Genomic DNA, 19963 nt, shown 5'->3' with positions numbered 1-19963 from the left:
GCTGAAACAGAGCGTGAGGCTGTTCTCAGTTTTCTTGGGCAAGAGGCAGCCGCTGCGTGCTGCTGACTCATGTAATGACCCTTGTGCTAATGCTGTTCCCTATCATTTAACACAAAAATAAAACTGCTAAATTGAGACCAATTTGAAACATGCGTGGTTTGCTTTGGAAAACACTTAATAGCTGCTATACTTTAGGACTGTGATTGGAAAAGGAGGGAGAAGTAAATAGTTTGGATTAATTTAGCAATATTAAACTGTTATTATTAAACTTTCCTAAATTCTACCCAAATCTTGGCTCAAATCAAACAGCTTCAGATAATTTGTGAGAAGTGGAAGGTGAAGCTAAATGGGAATAGGACATGAAAAGAGTGTGTCATTACCTGAAAGGAAACCAAAGTGTTTCCAGCACTCACAGTAGTTAGTGAGTTGCTTTGAAGGATTTTTCAACCCTTAAATCCTTAGTGCTTTGAGGCAGCGATTTTGGCCTTCAGATGAGTAGAGAGCAACTCGCTGCTCTGACTGCAGAATAAATTTTGAAAGCAGTGTGAGTGCAATCTACAGGATTAACAGACAGGCTGGCCATAAAGCAGAAATCTTTCCAAAACAGGTTATTAAGAGATCTTATGATTACTTAATCATAAAAAAGTAGCCTACGAAGCCTGGATAGTTCACAGTGGCTTGTCACCTTTTATAATGCCCTGCCAGATCCTGTTTTAAGAATGTAGACACCATCCTCTCTGCTGCAGGCAGCAGCAACTCTACAGGCGCTTTGCACAACTAAGGCAGTGACATTGCATCAAAGACTATTTTTCCTTATCCATGTGTATGATGGGTCACACAATACTGTGGCAGGTGGGAAAATGCAGAATGAGTTGAGTGCAAGTAGCATCTACAGTCACAGGGGACATGCAAGTTGTATCTTTAGTCCCCGAGAGCTCATCTCAGCAAAATGCTTAATGTTGCTCCACATAAAGCATTTCTTGCTTTTCTGCTGCTCACTGTATTGCTGCCGCTCTCTAAATATTAATTAAATGAGAAAGGAATCGCCCTCAGATGACCCTCTATAGCATTGCTTGCTGGATTGAGAGTCTGGGCTGCAGTACAGCCCCAAATCTGTGGTTTTTTTGTAAAAGTGGTAATGGTGACTCAGTACGAGCGACAACTTGAATTGGTTTTGTCAGCTCTAACTAATGACACTGAAGACCAATAAAGTGACTCTTAGATTGGTTTGCATTAATGGTCTCATTATTAATTATGTATACATGACAGCAGCATTAGTGCTAGTATTAACCATCAAAATAAAATAGAATTGTACTCATAAATCTCACTGAGGAATACTTGAAGGATTACAGCCATTCTCCAACGGAAAGGAGAGGAAAGGGCGTGAGTCTGGGGTAGGAGTGAGATGGAGATGGGGGAGGGTTTGGGGAAGGGTGCTGGTATGATGATGATTGTGCGAAGAGGGAGCCTGAGCACAGGGAAGCAGGACTAAGGGTGAAGTCTGCCTCTGCCCTGGATGGATAACGTTGGGTTTTTCTGCATGGTGGCAAGAGTTGTGGACCACATCATCCTCGAGCCCTGATGCCTGCATAGTGCTTCCCCTTGCCTTTGGGACTCTGCTGCCAGATTGATATCTAATCTGGGAACCACTGCAAAGGGTTTCTCCATTGTGCGAGGCTGGGACGAGCACCCTGCCTATGTCCCAGGGCACTTGTGAAAGCTTTAACGCCTGTGAAGAGCATGGGGGATCACAAACGGCAGAGACCAATGCAACGAGCACTCACCGGGAGCAGGCTCTGCTTTGGGTGCTGCCCACGGACAGGAGGAAGGGGAAACAGGCACAGCTGTCCTGCCCTGGAGGGAAGGCAGGGAGATCTTTGCTCGGCAGAAGAGCTGCCTTTGCTCCTGGGTAGCTGAGCCAGCTCTGACCATGGTAAACTGCTGAGCCCAGGCAGTGCAAATTACCTCCTGCCCCGGAGAAACATGGAAAAAGAAGAATTGCACCTCAGAGGGATGCGTGGGATCACAGTTTCCTGGGGTGGTGCAATTTGCACAGTGCTGCTTGTCTGGGGCCCGTCTCATTAAAATCTAGTCCTTAATGAGCTGGGAAAGACTGCATCTGCCAAAGCTTGCCATTGAGGTCTGCTCTGCAGCAGTGCTGACGTGGCCGTGTCTGCGTGCGAGAGTTCAGGCCTGAAAGGGTTAACTGAGGCTGGGGGTGGCTGTCGGTGGTGGGCCATGCTCTGCCCTGTGCTGGCCTTCACGTGGGGGTGCTGCGTGTGGGTTGCATCTTGCTCAGCGGTGAGAGTAATGGCTCTATTTATAATGCCTTAAATGAAGTGCATGATAATTTAATTTGTACATCCATTAATACTCTCTACTGCGGGGTTTGTTCTTAATTATATCGCTGTAAATGGAGTTTTAGGCATATTAACAGGCTCTCGGTCCTACTGCCAGGCACAGCCGTGTCCATCCCACATGTGGTTATTTGGAAAAGAACTTTTCCATTCCACTACCCCCACTACCCTGGTTGGAGAGGGCTCCTCCCAAGCTGACAGTCATTGCCCCAGAAGCACTTTTTCACCCTGAAATAGCCAGGAGACAATCATGATGGCTATTTCTTTGGCATCAGTGTGGGAGACAGGTTGGTGTTGATTCTCTCTGCAGGGCCTGAGGTCAAAGGGGTCCTGCGGGACCTACAGCCCCAGGGTCAGCAGCTACCTCAGCTTCTAAGGTTTCCTAAGGGCAGCTCATCCTGCAAATAGGAACTGGGCACCCACATACGTTTGTAGGTTGGCCCAGGGTTGCCCTGACTATTATGCACTGATTATCTGCCTTTGCCGTTGGTTCCCATGGGTATGAGTGGATTAAAAAGCATCTATCTTCAGTCATGTCTCATGGTTTGGGAAAGAAGTTTTGAGAAGCCAGCAGTAAAGGTATGTGTTTGTCACCTGCCTGACTCCCAGGCAGCCTTTCCCACACACACAGGGTTATTTTCCACTTAGGCTCCTGACTCTGAAAACTGTCATTTACCACACAAAATGATTATTTCAAGGAGAGTGCTCTTCTTACTCCTGACCCGTGCCTCAGTTTGCAATGCCAGGATGGCAGCAGTGGAAGGGATTCTGAACTCTCTGTCTCTGGAGATTGCTGTGGATGGGAGATCGTGTCAGAGCTTCCCACTTGGGGTTCTTGCATCCTTCTCTGTGGTTGGTTTGACTGATGTCTGAGATATATAGCCCTGGGTGGGCACTGCAGGCCGCACGCTGTTGTCCGTTAAAGTCTGTTTAAAAATATTACAGGGTCATTTAAAAACATTTAGAGGCTCTAAATTATTTGAAAAGTTTAGAGAGTCTAAACTTTTGAAATAGGAAGCTATTTGCAGGGATGTGTTCAGTGGTTGTGTTAAAAATGTCTTGACTAGCCACTTCACCTTGCAGTGCCCCAGTGTCTGCAGGAAACGGGGGAAATGACTTGCTCCTTTCCAGAGATGTCAGTGAGAAAGTGATTGCTGAAAGGTGCTGGATAATGAGTAATTATGTAAGTCCAGGAGAGCTGAGGTTCTTTCCTACAAACTGCACAGTTATGTAGCATTTCTCATAGACACAGATAGTATTTGCTGTCTGCATTAGCTGCTTCTAATCTTTGAAATGAAGCCAGAATTCTTTAAGAATCACTGCTTTTTCTGAGCTGATGCTCCCTCTTTTGCCCGAGGAGCATTTGAAATCTGCCAGAATGCATATATTGTCGAAAACTGAAATTGAAAACCCTATAGAGGATCTGCTGCCCCTGTGAGTTATGAGCTTTCCCAAGTCATAGAGGAAATGCCTGCTCTCATTGTCTGCAAGAGCTGTGGATGGACAGAGGCAAAATAAATCCTTCTCTCTCCTTCCCCCCTCCTGCCGCCACCCAGAACTCTCTCTTTGGGTGGAAAGAAGCTTTTGACACAGACATGCATGCATACACACACGAGCACTTTTGTGCCTCCCAGTGACCTGCCTGCTTCTAGCTGTCCCTCCTTCCAGGGAGCTGGAGCTGTCGAGACACAGAGTCGGGGGAATCCCGTCCCCTCTCTCCAGCTGTGAGACCAAATGAATAAAGTCAACAAGGTTTTGAAGATCCTTAAGAAGTCATCAAGGAGGAGGAAGAGATGGAGAGAAGAGCTGAGGGTGGAGGAAGAAGGGGAGAGCCAGGAACTCTGTGACCCAGGTGGTTTGTGCCGCCTGCACCTCTGTACCGGTGGTAAGGGATCAGGAATGCTCCTGCTTGCCTGGAGATAGCGTGCCTGGTTGATATCCATTGCTTACGTGCCAGGACGGCTTCCTACAGCCAGCCTCTGCTGTCGTGCTTTTCAAGGGCTGAAAAATACTGGTGGGAGAAGTGTTAAGGGTGGGGAGCTGGGACTCTTGGGTCTCCTTTATAAACCTTCTGTTCCTTGTGAGGGTGGCATTTTGCACATCTGTGCTGTGCGTACAGCAGGGAGTCTTCTTTCCAGTGGGATAATATTTTTAAAAGTGCAGGAAGAACAAGTAGCTCATTGAGATTTTTGTTTGATATGTGTTGTTGCGTTTTGAGATGTTTAAGCCTGGATGTTTGTTATGTATATTTGTGCAACAGAAAAGCAATGGGAAATCGAGAAATTTAGGTTGGTGTCTTTCTGAGGGATGTGTTTACCTGCAAAAGTGTGCTACAGCCAAAGCTGGTCTGTCCCCAGGTTCGCTATACCCATCTTTATCTTCCAAGCAAACTATGCTGTGGCTGTAATATCACCAAGAATTATTCTGGTTTTAGACTATCTATAAAAAAGCCAAACAAGAGAAGCCCAGATCATGAAAAAGAGACATTTACAGCATTTGCTGACATGTCCTCAGCACAGTTGAACTCTGCCGGTGGCTGTGACCCAGCAGAGGAAAATGTGACGGGCTGTGCGCTTGGCCATCAGGCTCAGCTTCCTTCGTTCTGCATTGCTGGAGTCCAGGGGATGTGAAGAGCTTATGAAACTACACCTAAGATGAAGCTATGCTCATATCTAATGTAGGTCACTGTCGCATTTGGTAGTTTGTTTGCAATAGAATTGTTGTATCTTTTGAACACTTTACGGGCTAATCTTTTTCTCTCTCACCCACCTAATTCTGTTGAGCTGCTTTTCTGACCCTGCCCTGGCACGTCTGATGGCCCCATTCTTACAGGAACTGGGGTGGCTGGATGGCTTCAGGTACAGCTGGAGGCCTGGGGCACAGAGATGTTACTGGGCTTGCCCAGGGTTATACAGATTGGGGCAGGGCTGGGCGCTGGCCTCTGAGCTTGGGGCCTGAGGCAGTGCCATGATAAGCAACACTGGTAACTATCCTGCTCTCAGCTTCAGCTTCTACATGAAAAATGCTTTCTGCTAAAAACCTGCCTCACAAAGGTGGTTCAGATCAGATGGGTGAGTGGTAGAAAGCCACCAAATACTGGGGTGAAGGTGGCACCCGCAGCTCAAACTGTGCCTTTGTGCTTTCGTGTGTAATGCCTTCTTTAGTTGCACCATGGCCATCAGGAGATCATACCCTAGCATGTCTTGCCATCTTTCTCTGTGACCTGGATCAGGCCTAAAGCCAGCCAGCCTAGAGGGGGTTTAACTGGACTGCCTATAACCCCAGTGGGTTTGAGCCACTGGAGGATTCTTTAGCGACCTCTTTCTTGGGTCCCTCTGAGGTGTCCCCGCTTCTTCCAGTTGCAAGCTATGGTGAGAACAGGATATCCTTCCTAACTGGGTCTTTGTTGCTTGTAGGATTTGATTTGATTTAATTTACTTATCCATATTCATTCATTCTGCTTCCAGCTGCCCAGACCTTCTCCTGTCTTACCTCCTACCCTGGTTTCACCCCAGCCAGCAACTAAGCACCACACAGCCGCTCGCTCACTCCCCCCTGGTGAGATGGTAGCTCAAGAGTCTGAGCTGTGTTTTTGCCACTGTTTTTCCAGTGAAATATGCTCAAATACTTTTGCTTAAACTTTTCATTATATTTTTTGCACCGTCTTTAGTTAGAAATTGATCAACAGATAAGAAAGGAAATTAAAACCTGAAAACATTTAGGTATCAGAAAATGAAGCAGCAGTAGAAAATGTTAGATAGCCCTAAATTGACAGTTGCTGCTATTGTTAACCCTCTATGAATTTTACTTTATCTTTTTAATAGGCAGCTGTCAGCTGAGAGAGTTCACACCAAGCCCTGAGTTTTCCTGATGCCTGGGAACATGGTCCCATCAGCGTTGAGTTTTACATTGTCTGCATCCTTCTAACCATCTGCTAAAGCTTATGGTGCTGACCTGAGAGATTGATTGCTTTGGTTACTTATTTGGTTATTCTTTTATCAAAGGAATGATCTTTTGAACCTGTAGTTAATGTCAACCTGCATGGGCAGGTTAGTTAGATGGGCTGGGTCCACCTCAGCTGGACATATGGAGTGGACCTCTCCCTCTGAGCTGTGTCCGGGCTGCTTAGCAGGGAAAGGAGAAGAATTGGTGCTTCTCAACCCAAAATTGACATCTCAGACTTGCAGGATGAATTCTCAAGAGTCTTCCTCTCTGTTGACTGTAGGGGAAGTATAAGTGACTGGCTAAGATGAAGATGTGTCTCACGGGCTGACTTCTCTGTGGCTTTTAGGGTTTTTGGGACGTGAATGTGCAAATAAGAAAGTTTTAGTTTTACTGCCTGGGTATGTTTTAGGTGAAGGGCCCCTTCTTTCACAGTCTTTGCTACTCTGTAAGGTTGTTAGCCTGAGACTTTGTAAAAAGTTGAACCAATGGCTTTTTTCCCTGAATGCAAGATAGGTAGTGGGCTAATGCCCCTTCTGCTATCTGGAAAACAGTGATAGAGATGGATTGCCAGAAAAAAAAAGCATCTGTTAAGGCAAATGGGGAGAAAAATAGTGCATTCCTGCAGTCGGATTCTCTGCCGGCAGTTATTTCAGCCGGTTATATCACCACAATAAAATGTAAATGAATGCAATCATTTATTTTGCAGCCTGGAGGCCTAGTGGTATGAAAAGATAAGAGAACATTTTTCCATTGTTTATATGGTGGAGGTGGCTTTTCTGTGTCTGCTGCTGTCTCTCTGATACCTTGGCAGCATCCAAATGTTGCCTTTATTATTAAAAACACATATATGGGAGTCTAATAACTTAAACAGATTAGCATGGTGTTTACAGAAGCATCAGCCAGCCCCTGCTCCCCACAGGCTCTTTGGCATTCATGTGTCTTCTTTGGGAGCAGTGCACAGAAAGCAGAAATGTCATCGGCTGGCCAAGAACTGGTAAAAAAAGCAGTTTGTGTGAAGATGCAAGGCAAGGAATGATGGGCCTGGAACGTGTATGGCTGTCGCTGGTTGGAGGGATGAGCAGAAGGGATTGGGGGACGCCGGTGAGCTGCTTCTCCGGAGGCTGGAGAGGGGGAACAAAGGGAGGGTGGAGAACAATAGGACATGACAGCGGCACTGGGATAATCTCTGCTCATATTTAGGCATGTTTAATAGGCCTGTCAGTTTTTCACATCTCATGCATTTTCATAAGGATTCTTCTTTGCCTCTCGTTTTATCTTCTTGTAGCTCCTTGGATTTCCCTGCGGACGGTCTCTCCAGATTTCTTTGTTTTGTTCTCTCTCCTCCCCACCCCATTTCAAAGTAGTGCTGAGTTGCCTGGCTTTGTGGTGTCTAAGCAGAAAGGCAGATTCAGCAAAGGGGATGTTTTGGAAAATCTCATGTTATCCTCAACAGAGGGAGAACTTTGGTATAGGAGGGGGGATTGGCAGTGACCTAGACGCGTGTGCCATCGGTCATAGCGCTCTCTGCACTGGACTAGGGCTCTGAATATAAACCCACATCCCAGTTATGTGTAAGGCTATGGGGAATTAAAAATTATACTCGAGATTTTTACTTTTTTTTTGTTTTCCTCGGGTCCCTCTGAAAGCTAATATACAGTTGTTCTTCAGATTTTCCACCCAGTATCGTCTATCTTAGAAATACAGAGCTACTCAACTTCCAGGTTAAATAAATACATTCAGAGGGATGTTGCACAGCCTTTCAGATCATCTGTGCTAAACTCCTACCCTTCCCTTGCTAAGTGATGCCAGACCTAGTTGCTTCATCCTCCCACAAGAAATCCCCCAGGCACATAATTAAAACCAAGCCATCCTTGTAAAGCCACTGGCTGAGCTCACCAGAATTGTTCCTGCATTTCTTGTGGCTTTGAAGTTCATGAGTGCTGGGGCTTGGAGGGATGTGAGGACCTACAGAGACGCAGCCCTGGCAGGCGAAGGAGATCAGGAGCTGCAGTGATCGCTGATGGGCCTCTCTAAGAGCTGGTCTTGTCCCACCTGATCCCTGGGGTGAAGACAAACATCTTCAGATAGGTGCCTGGCCCAGAGCAGGACCACACCAACAAGAGTTCAGAACTACATGGCCAGGCTGTCCAAAGGGTTTGGGTCCTTTAGGTGCCTCTGTGCCTGATGAAACTCGATAGCCTTTCAGAAATGTCGTCAGGATTTGGGGGCTGGTACTCTGGATATCATGGAGCAAAGCTCATGAGAAACCTGTGGAGTGTCCTAGACCCTGGGCAGGGAAGGAGATGGGAAGAGCTGCAGGTGGTGGTGGAGTCGTCCAGGGATGGGAGTCTCCCCCTTGCTTGCTTAGGAAGAGGCACCTTTACCTCATGCCAGCAGAAGAGCAGCTGTCATAAGGCCCTCTGTCCCATCAACGGGGTGATTTTCACACAGCTTTTACACATTTTGTGATGACAGTATGGTTTGTGGCAATTTATTGTCCTGCAGGTTTGTCTCCTCTGTTTATATCCCAGGGGTCTCATTGTACAGCAGTAAATCATTGCAAAGCTGATAGTTTAGTTTCCAGCCATAAATTCAGATGCTTGAAAAAAAGATTTGTGTATTCCTATGCCTCTCTTCTTCGAATGTGGCTGTTCATAGAGCTCCCTGTACCCCCAGGTGTGAAGACGTCTGGTAGAAGCAGTGATAACTAAAATAGTGTCTTGAGGAACCTCTAAATAAAGGGTTGCTTTTTTATATGGGAATGGAGGAGGTGAAGTGATTTGGACACAGCTGTATAGCAGGGAAGGGGTGAGACAGGAACAAGAAGATCCTTTTGGCAGAGCATCGGCACGAGGCTGGGTGTGTGGGTGCTGTACTGTCTGGTCCTGGTCGTGGTCTGGGGACGGTGCTGGATTACTGCAAGCAGCAGTCGAGCAGCTGAGATCTAACCGGCTGCAGGTCCTGGGACGACTCTGAGACCTGGCACCAAGTGCTCTGCTAGCGGGAGTGGCATTGTTGCTGGTGGAAAGGGGAAAACCAAAGAGCAGGAATTAATGTGGGGCTCTGATGAAGTTAGGGTTAATAGCATTGAGACAGGGATATTTGTAGATAAAGGGAAGGATCCTGAGAAAGGCAGCAGGCTGGAGACCCTAATAATCTTCTCCCCACCTGTGCCCTACGGTAGTGAGCGCTCTGTAAATGAAGCGGTTATTAGCACTTATGCTCATGTCACAAGATATAAACTGGTCTGTTGAGATGGAAAGAGTTGCCCTTTTTTGACCTTTTGAAGTGACTTCCCTTGTGGTGACCAGCAGAAGGAGAAAGCTGTATTTCCTACGTGGAGCCTGGTGCCCTTTCAAAGGCCCAGCATCTCCAATCTCCTTCTTTGCTAACAAGGTTGTACAGTTGCGTTATTTCTGGTGTCTCCTCCACTTGCACGTGCTATAGTGGCTGCAGAAAGGGGATTCCTGGTGTACACTGGAGATTCAGAGGTGATTAAAAGCTCACAAATGGTTATGGGATCTCTAACTTCCAGTAGAGACAATTGTACAGAGAAAGCTTTTGATCAAACTGAATCAATCCATTGTAACCAAACACAAATTTTGCTGTAAAAATATTCTGTTTCAACTTTTTCAGCAATTAAACCCTTCCTCATCCAGACTGTTCGGTGCTAGAAATTAATTAGCTGATAATATTCTCTTTAGAATAAAGACAAATGTTTTCATGTCTTTGCTGAAGGCTAATATTTGCAGGAAAAAAAAAAAAAGTGGATGAGTTCCTTCAGTCTCTGTCATCTTGCCCCAATAAATATGTTTCCCTACTGTTAAGCTTTTCATAGCTTTCCATGAATTTGTGTGCCTTTTTCTCACCTTTCATATAACGCAAAGTGCTAGAGAATGGCTAAATCAAAGCTGCAGGTTTCAGCCTTCAGAGGACTGGAGCAATCCGATTCAGTCCAGTCCTTCCATCTTGGGGTCACATCTCATAAATGCCAAGGAAATGGGTAAGAGTGAAAATGTGTAATGGGACAAATGGTCATTTTCTTCAAGAGCAAGTATGTGAATGCTCATATGGTTAGAGATGGTATCCACACCCCACTTGCTTATCAAGTAGTTGCAGAAGCCGGGGTAGTTTAGTCTTTTCTGCAGCTTCATCCTGAATTAGTCTGCCCATGAGACAAGCACAGGTGAGCCTGGAGGCCAACTGCTTGATTTCCTAGGGAAGCAGAGACACATGCCGAATTAACTTCTCAAAATACTCTGCAGCACTCGCTTTGGCAGCTTTTTTTTTTTTTTTTTTGCAGTTGAATAATAAAAATAAGTAAGTAAAGCCAGGCAGCACAAGAGTTTTGGAAAACTTTAGGCAACATCTTTCCTCTGACCACCCTGAAGCCTCACCTGTAGGGTGCATCAACGCTGACTTTGGAACAAAGTGTTTTCCTGATTGTTCACCTGATGATGGAACCAATCCATTAATAAGGAAATGCCAATAGGGAGTGAGAGTTTCAGGCTCCCTGACTATAAAATGCAGCTCTGATGTTGTTTTTAGACATCAGCATAAAATGTAAGGTATAGACTGAATTGTAACCTTTGTGAAGGGCTGAGTTTGGTATTGCTATTTAGAGAAATGAACATGGCAATTCCTGGATGAGAGAAATGTAGGGTATTGGGGTAGGAAAGTACTTCAGAAATAAGGGTAATAAGTGAAGTCTGAACAGAGGAGAAATCAGAGGTGGAGTTCTCAAAGTCTCCCTTGGACAATAAAAGTAAATATCTCTCTTAACGGGAAGTAAGAAATTGATAGTGCTTTTCAAAATACCACCTGTCAATGAGATTTCATCCATTTTTAATTATGCCATCATGATGATAATTACTACAATTTAGGCACTTCCCAAACAAGTCTCTAGGTAATTATGGGTGCAGTCAATTCTTGGAAGAGTGAGTGCTGGACCACCTCCACGATGGTGCAGCTCTGGGTCTGACAACCATAGGGGCAGGCAAAGCTGCACCTTCTGTCAAAAGGGGTAAGAAATTCAAGCCTTGTGTGAATGGAAAAATGCTTCAAGCGGGAAAAATTAATGATAAGCTTTCAGCTGGATGTGTGCACTTAATTAAGGCTGGGCTCAGTTCCCTGCTCTGCTATTGGCTCCCAGTCCAATACTGGGCAAGCCACTGATGGGCAAGTTTTCTGCCAGAGTAAACTGGTGTGGCGGTTTTGCAGATGAGAAAGCAATGCCAGCTATATGCGGCAGTAGATGTGGTCATTAGATTTGATAGTGGACAAGGATAATTTAGCTTGATGTCCTGTAAAAACACAGGCCAAAACCTTCATCCATGTATCCCTAGTAACTTGGACAAGAGCAAGGCAAACCTTCTGGTTGGTTTTCTGGAAGGCCAGAACAGATAATGTGCTATTTTCCCCAAGTAATTTGTTCTTGTGAGCAAGACACCTTTACTGCTATCATTATGAAAAGGGCTCTGTCTGTAAGAGTTTAAAATTGGGAGAATTGTACTTCTCTTGTCCCATTCTTTCTCTTCTACTCAAACCACACTTGGTGTGATACGGGAACATTTGTACAGTGCAGGCAAAATGACCCCCCAGATAGGTCTATGTAAGCAACCTTAATATTGCTGTAGTGTGTTTAATGATAATAAAATTCAATTTCATGGGTCCTTAAGACCTTTTGAACACTCCGTTATTGATTAATAATCGTGTAACTTGGAACTTTTAGTCCTTTGCTTAAAAAAGTCATTTTTTGCTGGGTGCTAAATATCAGTAATGAGTGTATCGGCACAAACAGGCTACTTAAAAATGTACATATATTTCCTAGCAGAAGCCGTACTGATTCTGCATGATTATTTTAAATTTCCCAGTATAGCATGTCTAAAGTGAGGCTATTTAATTTCAAAGCGAAGCTGCGTGTTGCAGTGACCGCAGCTTTCCTGTCATCCTTCTGGGCCGGGAAGACGGATGATGCTCTGTAAGTAACAGCTAGATTTGTGTATTACCTTTTAACTGCTCCCAGTTAAAGATTGCAGCTGGCACTTAAGCTGGGTAACGAGAACCTGCTTAAAAGGGAAATGACTTTTGCCCTTTGGCATCCTAACTCGTCGGGGGCTGTTACTAGCTAATTGCTTCATTAGCAGAACAACAACGTAAAATCCAGTGAGAAGGCTGTTGGGAGTACATCCAGCGGGGCGTAGCGTGACCCCTGTCTAGGCCAGCATCTGCAGTCGGCATTTGCAGGAGCCTTTCGTTCCTCTAAGTAAATTGGCAGTCAGAGCGAGTGGCAATACAGCACATGGAGATAAGACTGTTTTAATTTCTTGCTTCAGGAGACTCAGCTGTCTCCTTGGAAAGACTGATGCCTTGTCCATGGATTCGCAGATTGAGCAAACATACTGTACCATTTAATTATTAAAGAACAGCTTCAGCATTTCCTGGCAAAATAAACTGTGGTCTCAGGCTGATTCCGGCAACAGTGTTCCACCTGCAAGACCTTGCTTCTTACCATAGGCTGTACCACTTTGGTCGCTACTCTTTGGGATAATACAGCTCTCCTAACCCCATTTACAAATATATTCAATATTTTCTTGCAGTTCAATAGCTGCTGTTATTTACTACTGTTGCAGCAACATTTCCAAGTAGGGACCTGCTCTTTGTTGTGCAGAAGCAGGAAAAAAGATGGGCTGAGCATCCAGCACCTGAGCTTTTGGTTTGCTGTGGATGCTAAGACTGCAGCATCACCACTGAACTACTACCAGAGAAGAATATAAGAATACTTTTACACATGAATTGTCGAGATATTCTTGTCAGCTGATAAAATAATTATAGGAGGAGGAGATGCCTAAGTAATACTGATAGGGTTCATGAAGCTCAAAAAAGGAACATAGATGTGAATGTTTAAATTAGCTGCCTTCTTAGCTTTGGGACATAATCCAAATGCCATTCACCCAGTTGAATTGCAGAAAAGTGCCCATAAAATCCTACACATTCAGCCTTCCTGCCAATCTGGGGTGTGAATTATGGAGAGGACAACTAGGCAGACATCATCAGCATATAGCTCTCATCCCTAGCCTTCACTCGTCTTCAAACCATCTTCCTTGAATTCTAGCCTCAGTCTAATCTAGATACAAATCATTACCATCTCTGCGGTTTAGGTTGGAGGTGCAGTCCCCATGAGTGTTACTTTTGAAACTCTGGGACTGTGGTGCTTATTCCTGGTATCAGCAAACGCACTGGTGAGAACTGGGCATTTCTCCAAAGAACCTCTTGCTGGTTTCTTGCAGCAGATGCTACAGAGGGTCGAGGGGCTGGAGAAGTTCTAATTCAGGGGAATATAATTGCATATAGCTAAAAATGAAACGTGGCATTTCTCATGAGGTGGCCTTCTGTGAAGCTGGTGAGTTTGTAAGAAGTTGCGCGGGATGCTCGGAGCATGTCAGAGAAGTCACCTGTGGATGCAGAAAATACGTAGGGTTTTCAAAATACCAAGGCTGAAGGTTAGTGACTGAAGCCTCTGTCTACTTAGCTGAACACAGTTTCACGACAGACTGTCACCTTCATAAGTTATTGTCAGGGTAATTAAACCTAATAGGGCCACATCAAGCTTTCCCCCCTGATGTTACTCCATTGGAGGCTGTGGCATCGCACAGGGGAAAGCTGTAGCCACATTAATTAGGACCAGGGAAGGTACTTGTAAAGCGTAATTCAGACCATTTCCTTTTGGGAATTGTCTACTAATTGAGCGTGGTTTCAGTGAAACTGTTCGTCGTTCACGCTGTCGCTAGGATCATTTATTAAGGGTAATCAGTTAAAGCAGTACAAGTGTTAGTGTGGGCAGAGCATCTTCTCCCAAGCCTTTGTTACTGACAGTGTCATCACACAGGGATAAACAAGTTCAGCCTGGCTTTGCCAAGCTGTCAGCGTGACCCCCCGCCCTGAACTAACAGCATTTGTTGGCAGCGTATTAGATTTAACAGGCACCAACAGGCAATAAACTTGGAACCTGGGGTCTGTTCAGTTGCTCTGGGGAGGGGGTGAGCACTTTCTGGCTACCCTGGTGCTGCTCTGTTTTACACAGAGGATACGGGCACTTCTGGGGGAATTCACCCATCAGGAGGGGGAGCTTCATCACTGCTACACAGAATCCCATGAGACTACGGATATCTGATTTTTATAGATCAGCTCATCCTGAGTTTGGTTCAAGGCATTACTGTATTGGATGTGTTGTTTCGGCATTGATCCGACTTCCTTATCTAAGGCAGACTTTTTGTCTCCAAGTGCTTTAATGCCACATTTGGCCACTGTAATTTGCTGCTGTAGCTCTCAAAGAGCTCCCAAGCTCTTAGGGGGAGATCCGTTGCCTGCTAATTGCAATGGCTTCTCTGTAGCATACGCCATGGCATGAATATTTTTGAGGGATATCTTCAGTCTGTTGTTGGCCAGTCTGTTTGATGTATTTTTACTGGACTAATTATCCAACAAAATCTGTTTGCCAAGGACAAGATTTAACAAAGGGCTGTAGTACAAAGGCAGGTTTTTCATAGCTTTTGTTACTGATACCTGAAATTATTCCAATGAGAAGTTACTGATATGCTATTTGTAGAGCAAAACCATCTATAGTGAACTTTGTTTATTTTGTTTTTTAAATGGAAGATGTACACTGGTTAGCTAGTTTAATGTAGTCTAATCTATAGTGATGATAAGAAGCCTGTCAGCACACTCTCTGGTAATATCTGGTTTTACTTTTTGTAGACAATGTGCAAATACAAAATGGAGGGGGGAAAAAAAAGGCAGCTGCCTTTCCATAGAAATCTGAAGTTTTTTCCCCAGAGCACGTTTTATGTGTCTGCCCACTGACTGTACCTCTAGTCATAGAGAACTGAAGCATATATAAAGTTAGGGTGGAACGTCCTTTAAACTGATGAAGAGAAGATGAAAATAATCTGAACAAATTCACAAAGGCAGTATTTGTAACATTAAAGCGTTCAACTATAACTGTACCTGTTAGTAAGGAAATATTGCCTTTTAAAATATGTTTTAGTACAGTGTGTAATTTTCAGGATATGTATTAGACACATGGGATTTTGCATTACTATTCCTGAGAAAGGAAACAAGCTGTATGGCAACTTCAAGGAAAACTAATTTAATGTGAGCTCTACTTTCAGTAGCTTTTGCTCCTTTAATTTTGTTCTGATACATATTTTTAAATATTTACACGAATAGACAACTGTTCCTTACCATTTCTCTACAGTCTGCTATAGAAAAAGTGTAATCATTGCCAGACAAACACAGCAGTACATACATATATTCTGAATACTGTATATTAATTAATCACATGGTGTTTTGCTTTATTATCTGAAACTTGGTGTATATCTATTTTCATTATCCTCTTGCTTTATTTAGAATGGATTCTATGGCTTGGCAGAGCCACTTCAAATACCAGACATGATAAATGGTAATAGATTTCCCATTATACAAATGCTTTTTTATCCTCTTAGTTTAATTGCTGCATTTCTCACTCCTTCTATTGTGTGCTCTTGATGACCAGTGTCCCCACAGTCATTTCCTTAGCTGAAATGAGGATTAGATTTATATGCAGGAGAGCTGAAAACACACTTGTTTCAGTATCAAAGAGAAACAGCTGTGTTTTGTTTGCAACTGGAATTTCCTCAGAGGTAAAACCAATTGTCTTGGGACATACAGGCAATTCCTCTGGCTAAAGAAGTTCACTGAGCCTCTCAGAGGAGGGTAAACTGGATCTTAATATTCATGTCTATGTCTGAATATGCTTAAATCCCAGTGATGAACCTAGAGAGAGGATGAAATGACATAGTTCCTCTAGCCTTATTTGTGACTGGTACTTCAGCACCATGAAAACAGGCAAAATCTGGTGCAAAATGATATTTTGATTGGGAAAACTGTTAAGTTCCTCTGCTACAGCTCCAGCAAAATTAATTGGAGATGCATGTGCTCAGTAGAGGTAGGAAAAGAAAAGGCAACCTGGACAGAGCAAGCAGCTGTCCACGGGGAGCTGCGGTTCAGCTCGGGGACTGTCTCAGAAACTGAACATCTGGGGCTCTGTGTCATCTGAGCAGCCCCCTTGTGCTCTCAGCAGTTGCAGAAGCAGGAGGAGAAGCCCTGTGGCCTGGCCCCATCCCTCAACCCATCATCAGCCCCACGTGTGTGTTTCTCACGCAATGCAAACACGCTCAGGCTTTTCATCTTGTGTACAAGGCTTTAAATACATACATCTAAATTTATCAATACTTGATACACATGTGCACACGTGTCAATGCTTTCAGCTCTATATAATAAAGAAAACAAGATGGAGCCAAGAAGAAAATCTCTCGTGCTGTTATGTAAAGATTGATCTCTCAAGCATTGAGTTTCGAGGGTCTGTAATTGGAATTCTTGAATTTGAAATTCAGTGTTAGCTCCTCTGGGATTGCCATTTATGCTGTGCTGGTAACGCTGCCACGCGTTCAAAGCAGCTCTCTTTTAGCCTTTTCCTTGCCGGAAAGCTTTCTGGGTCAATCTGTGTTACATTTTCCTTTGAATTTACCAAACTGTGCATGAGTCCTTGCAGCCTAAAAAGTGGGAGAGTAACCCTAGTAATTAAGTGCAGAGACTCAGTGCTGAGATCAGACATCGGAGGTTGGATTATTCTGTGTCACGTTTCTAAGGGGCCTCCTGAAAAGATGCACCATGTTGCTGCCTGCAGCAGTTGGTCTGTGGAAACAATCTGCGACCCCTTAAGTCATCTGTGGGATCAGCAGAGTTGTTGGCTAGGGAAGGTGCTCAGAGATTTTGTGTTGGGAAACTCCCATCTATTGAGAGCAGCCTTTAGCCCTCAGGTAACGGGGCCTACTTCTATAAACCTGGAGTTTCCCTGTGAGTTTGGGATAGATAGGGATAGAATGGTTTGGGTTGGAAGGGACCTTAAAGATCATTAGCTCCAACCCCCCTGCCATGGGCAGGGCCACCTTCCACCAGCCCAGGTTGCCCAAAGCCCCGTCCAACCTGGCCTTGAACCCTTCCAGGGAGGGGGCAGCCACAGCTTCTCTGGGCAGCCTGTGCCAGGGCCTCACCCCCCGCACAGTAAGGAATTTCTTCCTTATGTCTAATCTAAATCTCCTCTCTTTCAGTTTAAAACTGTTCCCCCTCGTCCTCTCCCTTCACCCCTGATCAAGGGTCCCTCCCCCCTTTCCTGCAGCCCCTTTCAGCCCTGGGGGGCCGCTCTAAGGTCTCCCCAGAGCCTTCTCTCCTCCAGCTGAACCCCCCAACTCTCTCAGCCTGTCCTCACAGGGGGGGCTCCATCCCCCAAAGCATCTTTGTGGCCTCCTCTGGCCAGGGTTTCCGCAGACACAAAAAGGTTTTTTTTAGAAAAATTTATTTAGCAGGATTCAACATTGCTGAGGCTGTTGTCAGCACATAGCCCCCTGGCATGTGCACTGGTGCTGGGTTTCTGGTGAACTGGTCCCATAAAATTGAGGGCTTTTATCTCCTTTGCTTTGGTAAACTCTGGATTAGCTTTCTGGTGAAATGTAAGGATGCACCCTTAAGTGCTAAGGTAAAATGTTACTTTGCAAATTAATATGTTAATATAGTACCAGATTCCCAGCCCTTAACAGCAGGAGACTGGTGATAGGTTTATAAACATCAATGAGTGATTTTATTCATCCGGACAAGATAACGAGACAAACAGCCCCCCACTGAAAGTCCTGGTGGAAAGGATCTGTGTCCCCTCTAGCTGTGTCTTTGCCATCCTCCCCCCAAAACCTCTTCCTTCTCACTCCCTCTGCCACTACATAAAGCACGACTCTGTTTCACGGTAATCATAAATTAATTTCGAGGCAGCAGCCCCTCGCAGAGCCAGGCAGAGGTGCGGAGGGAGAAGCGGCACAGAGCCATGTGAGCGGAGCGCTGGAGGCTGCGGTCGGGGAAGATGTTTGCTGTTTCACTCAAGTGTCGGCTTGGGGTGGTGAGACGGAGGAATAAAGGTACGATGAGAGCAGAGCGGCTCGCTCCTATCCGCGAGAGGGGCTTGGAGGGGACTCGTTTGAACATTTCCTTAGCTGGGCAGGAGGAAAAAAGCTCCATGGTCTGTGACTGATTTTCATTCTTGATGTGCATTGGTGGGGGAGACTAGGATTATTTTACTTTTTGCATGTCTCATGTTTTTCAGAGGTTGGATTTTATTTCCCTGTTGACTCGCTGGATTTTTATTCTATCTATCTGCCATGGTTATTACTGCAGTAAAGTAGTTTTAGGTGTGCCTCAGAGTCTCACAAGGTTTCCCTTCTCCCATGCGGGAGCAGTTACTTTGCAGGGAGAGGCATTTGGGTGTTCGCTGGACTCCAGCAGACTGTTTGGGAGTCCTGATGTCTGTCCCTCCCCACCTTCCTTCCAGGAGGGGAGTGGGTTGAAAGGATGAGAAACCTGGGAGGATAACAGGGAGAAAACCAAACTTTGAGAAGATTTGAGGAGCAGTAATATTTTAAGTATATCTCTGAGTAAATTAATCTGAGACAGGACAGAGTTTCTGTTCTCATAGTCCTGCAGAGCCGCATGTGATAAAGTTTTTTTTTGTGCTGGACTGTGATCCCGGGGTCCCTTGCTCCTGGTTTAGTTTTATGAGTGTTAGATGGTCTCTGAACCTCCATGGCAGAGGTTGCTGTGGCTGCAGAGCTCCCTGCTCACAGTCCAGTTGCTGCTGCCTTTGATTTCTGAGAGGTTTGCATTTCAGTGGGGCCTGGAGCCGTTGCTAATGGCTGGGAGCTCTGCCCTCCTGTGCAAGCCCTTACTGCCAGCAGCACTCCTGCAGCAGATCAAAGTCTTTTGGTGTAAAGGAAGACGACCTGCATTTTTATAGGGACCTCTAAAGAACAGCTTTTAGGGGCTCAGCCTAACTTGGATATTATTGATTTCAGACTTCACTGAATACATAAATTCAGCTGTTAGCCTCACTTAAGGGGAGAGAGACTTACTTGCTGGTGCAGGGATCTGTGTGTTGACGCATGGGAACTCTGTCTCGGGACACTGGCAGGTACAAAACTTTGGCAGCAAATGGCAGGGTCTGAGTGCAGTGCATGTGTTTCTGAGGAGGGCTAGACCTTATTCCTGTGTGTGACTTGCCTAGTAAGTAAAATTTGCTTAGATCAAGGTCACAATTCTATAGGACAGACCTGAGTATGGAGCAGGAGCCTGAGGGCTGCTACACTTGGCATCGGTTATTGGGGTGCTGAGAGGGAGCATGTGGGTTATGGTTGCCTCACCAGGCTCTTTCCTCTGGTGAGGGCACAGGCAGTGCCAGGCACCCGCAGGTGTCAGCGAGAGAGTCTCTGTGCCCTTCGCTGCACAGAAGAGAACGTTCGCCCTGGGGTTACCTTCCTGCTGTGGCAGCCTCAGGGCTGAGCTTATTTCAGATGTATGAATTTGTATTTGGCATCACTTCCTTTTGACACTTTATGCTGATGTTTCTTTGTTTCTTCTCTGCCCTGGTTTGGAGATTTCACGGGTTTCTCTCTGCACTGGAATGAGCTTCGTGTTCTCAATCAAACAGGGTTCGCACAGGCAGGATTCCCACCTTCTAGAGTGATGCCTGGAAGTGCTGGGATAAAACACAGCCCTGAGGCCCTTTTTAGTGGGGAGATACC

At 45.3% G+C, this 19963-nt stretch overlaps 1 protein-coding gene across 5 annotated transcripts in view; it reads left to right on the top strand.

Annotated features, from left to right (window-relative positions):
• GRIP2 (glutamate receptor interacting protein 2) overlaps positions 1 to 19963 on the top strand; it is a 289298-nt gene that overhangs the window by 137072 nt on the left and 132263 nt on the right. For 2 of the 5 annotated variants that reach the window (XM_074913844.1, XM_074913851.1), the window contains exon 1: positions 4061 to 4242. The exons of 2 other annotated variants lie outside the window; for them this stretch is intronic. In XM_074913844.1, the coding sequence (XP_074769945.1) occupies positions 4092 to 4242 (151 nt within the window). In that variant the 5' untranslated portion in view covers positions 4061 to 4091. Of the gene's footprint in view, positions 1 to 4060; positions 4243 to 18189; positions 18308 to 19963 lie in introns of those variants that run through there. One more of the 5 variants, XM_074913847.1, reaches the window with a different exon arrangement.

The sequence above is a fragment of the Athene noctua genome, chromosome 10, assembly GCF_965140245.1.
Source record: "Athene noctua chromosome 10, bAthNoc1.hap1.1, whole genome shotgun sequence".
NCBI classification, from domain to species: Eukaryota; Metazoa; Chordata; class Aves; order Strigiformes; family Strigidae; genus Athene; species Athene noctua.
The sequence above is the reverse complement of the archived record's forward strand: the minus strand, read 5'-3'. Positions and strand labels throughout refer to the sequence as shown.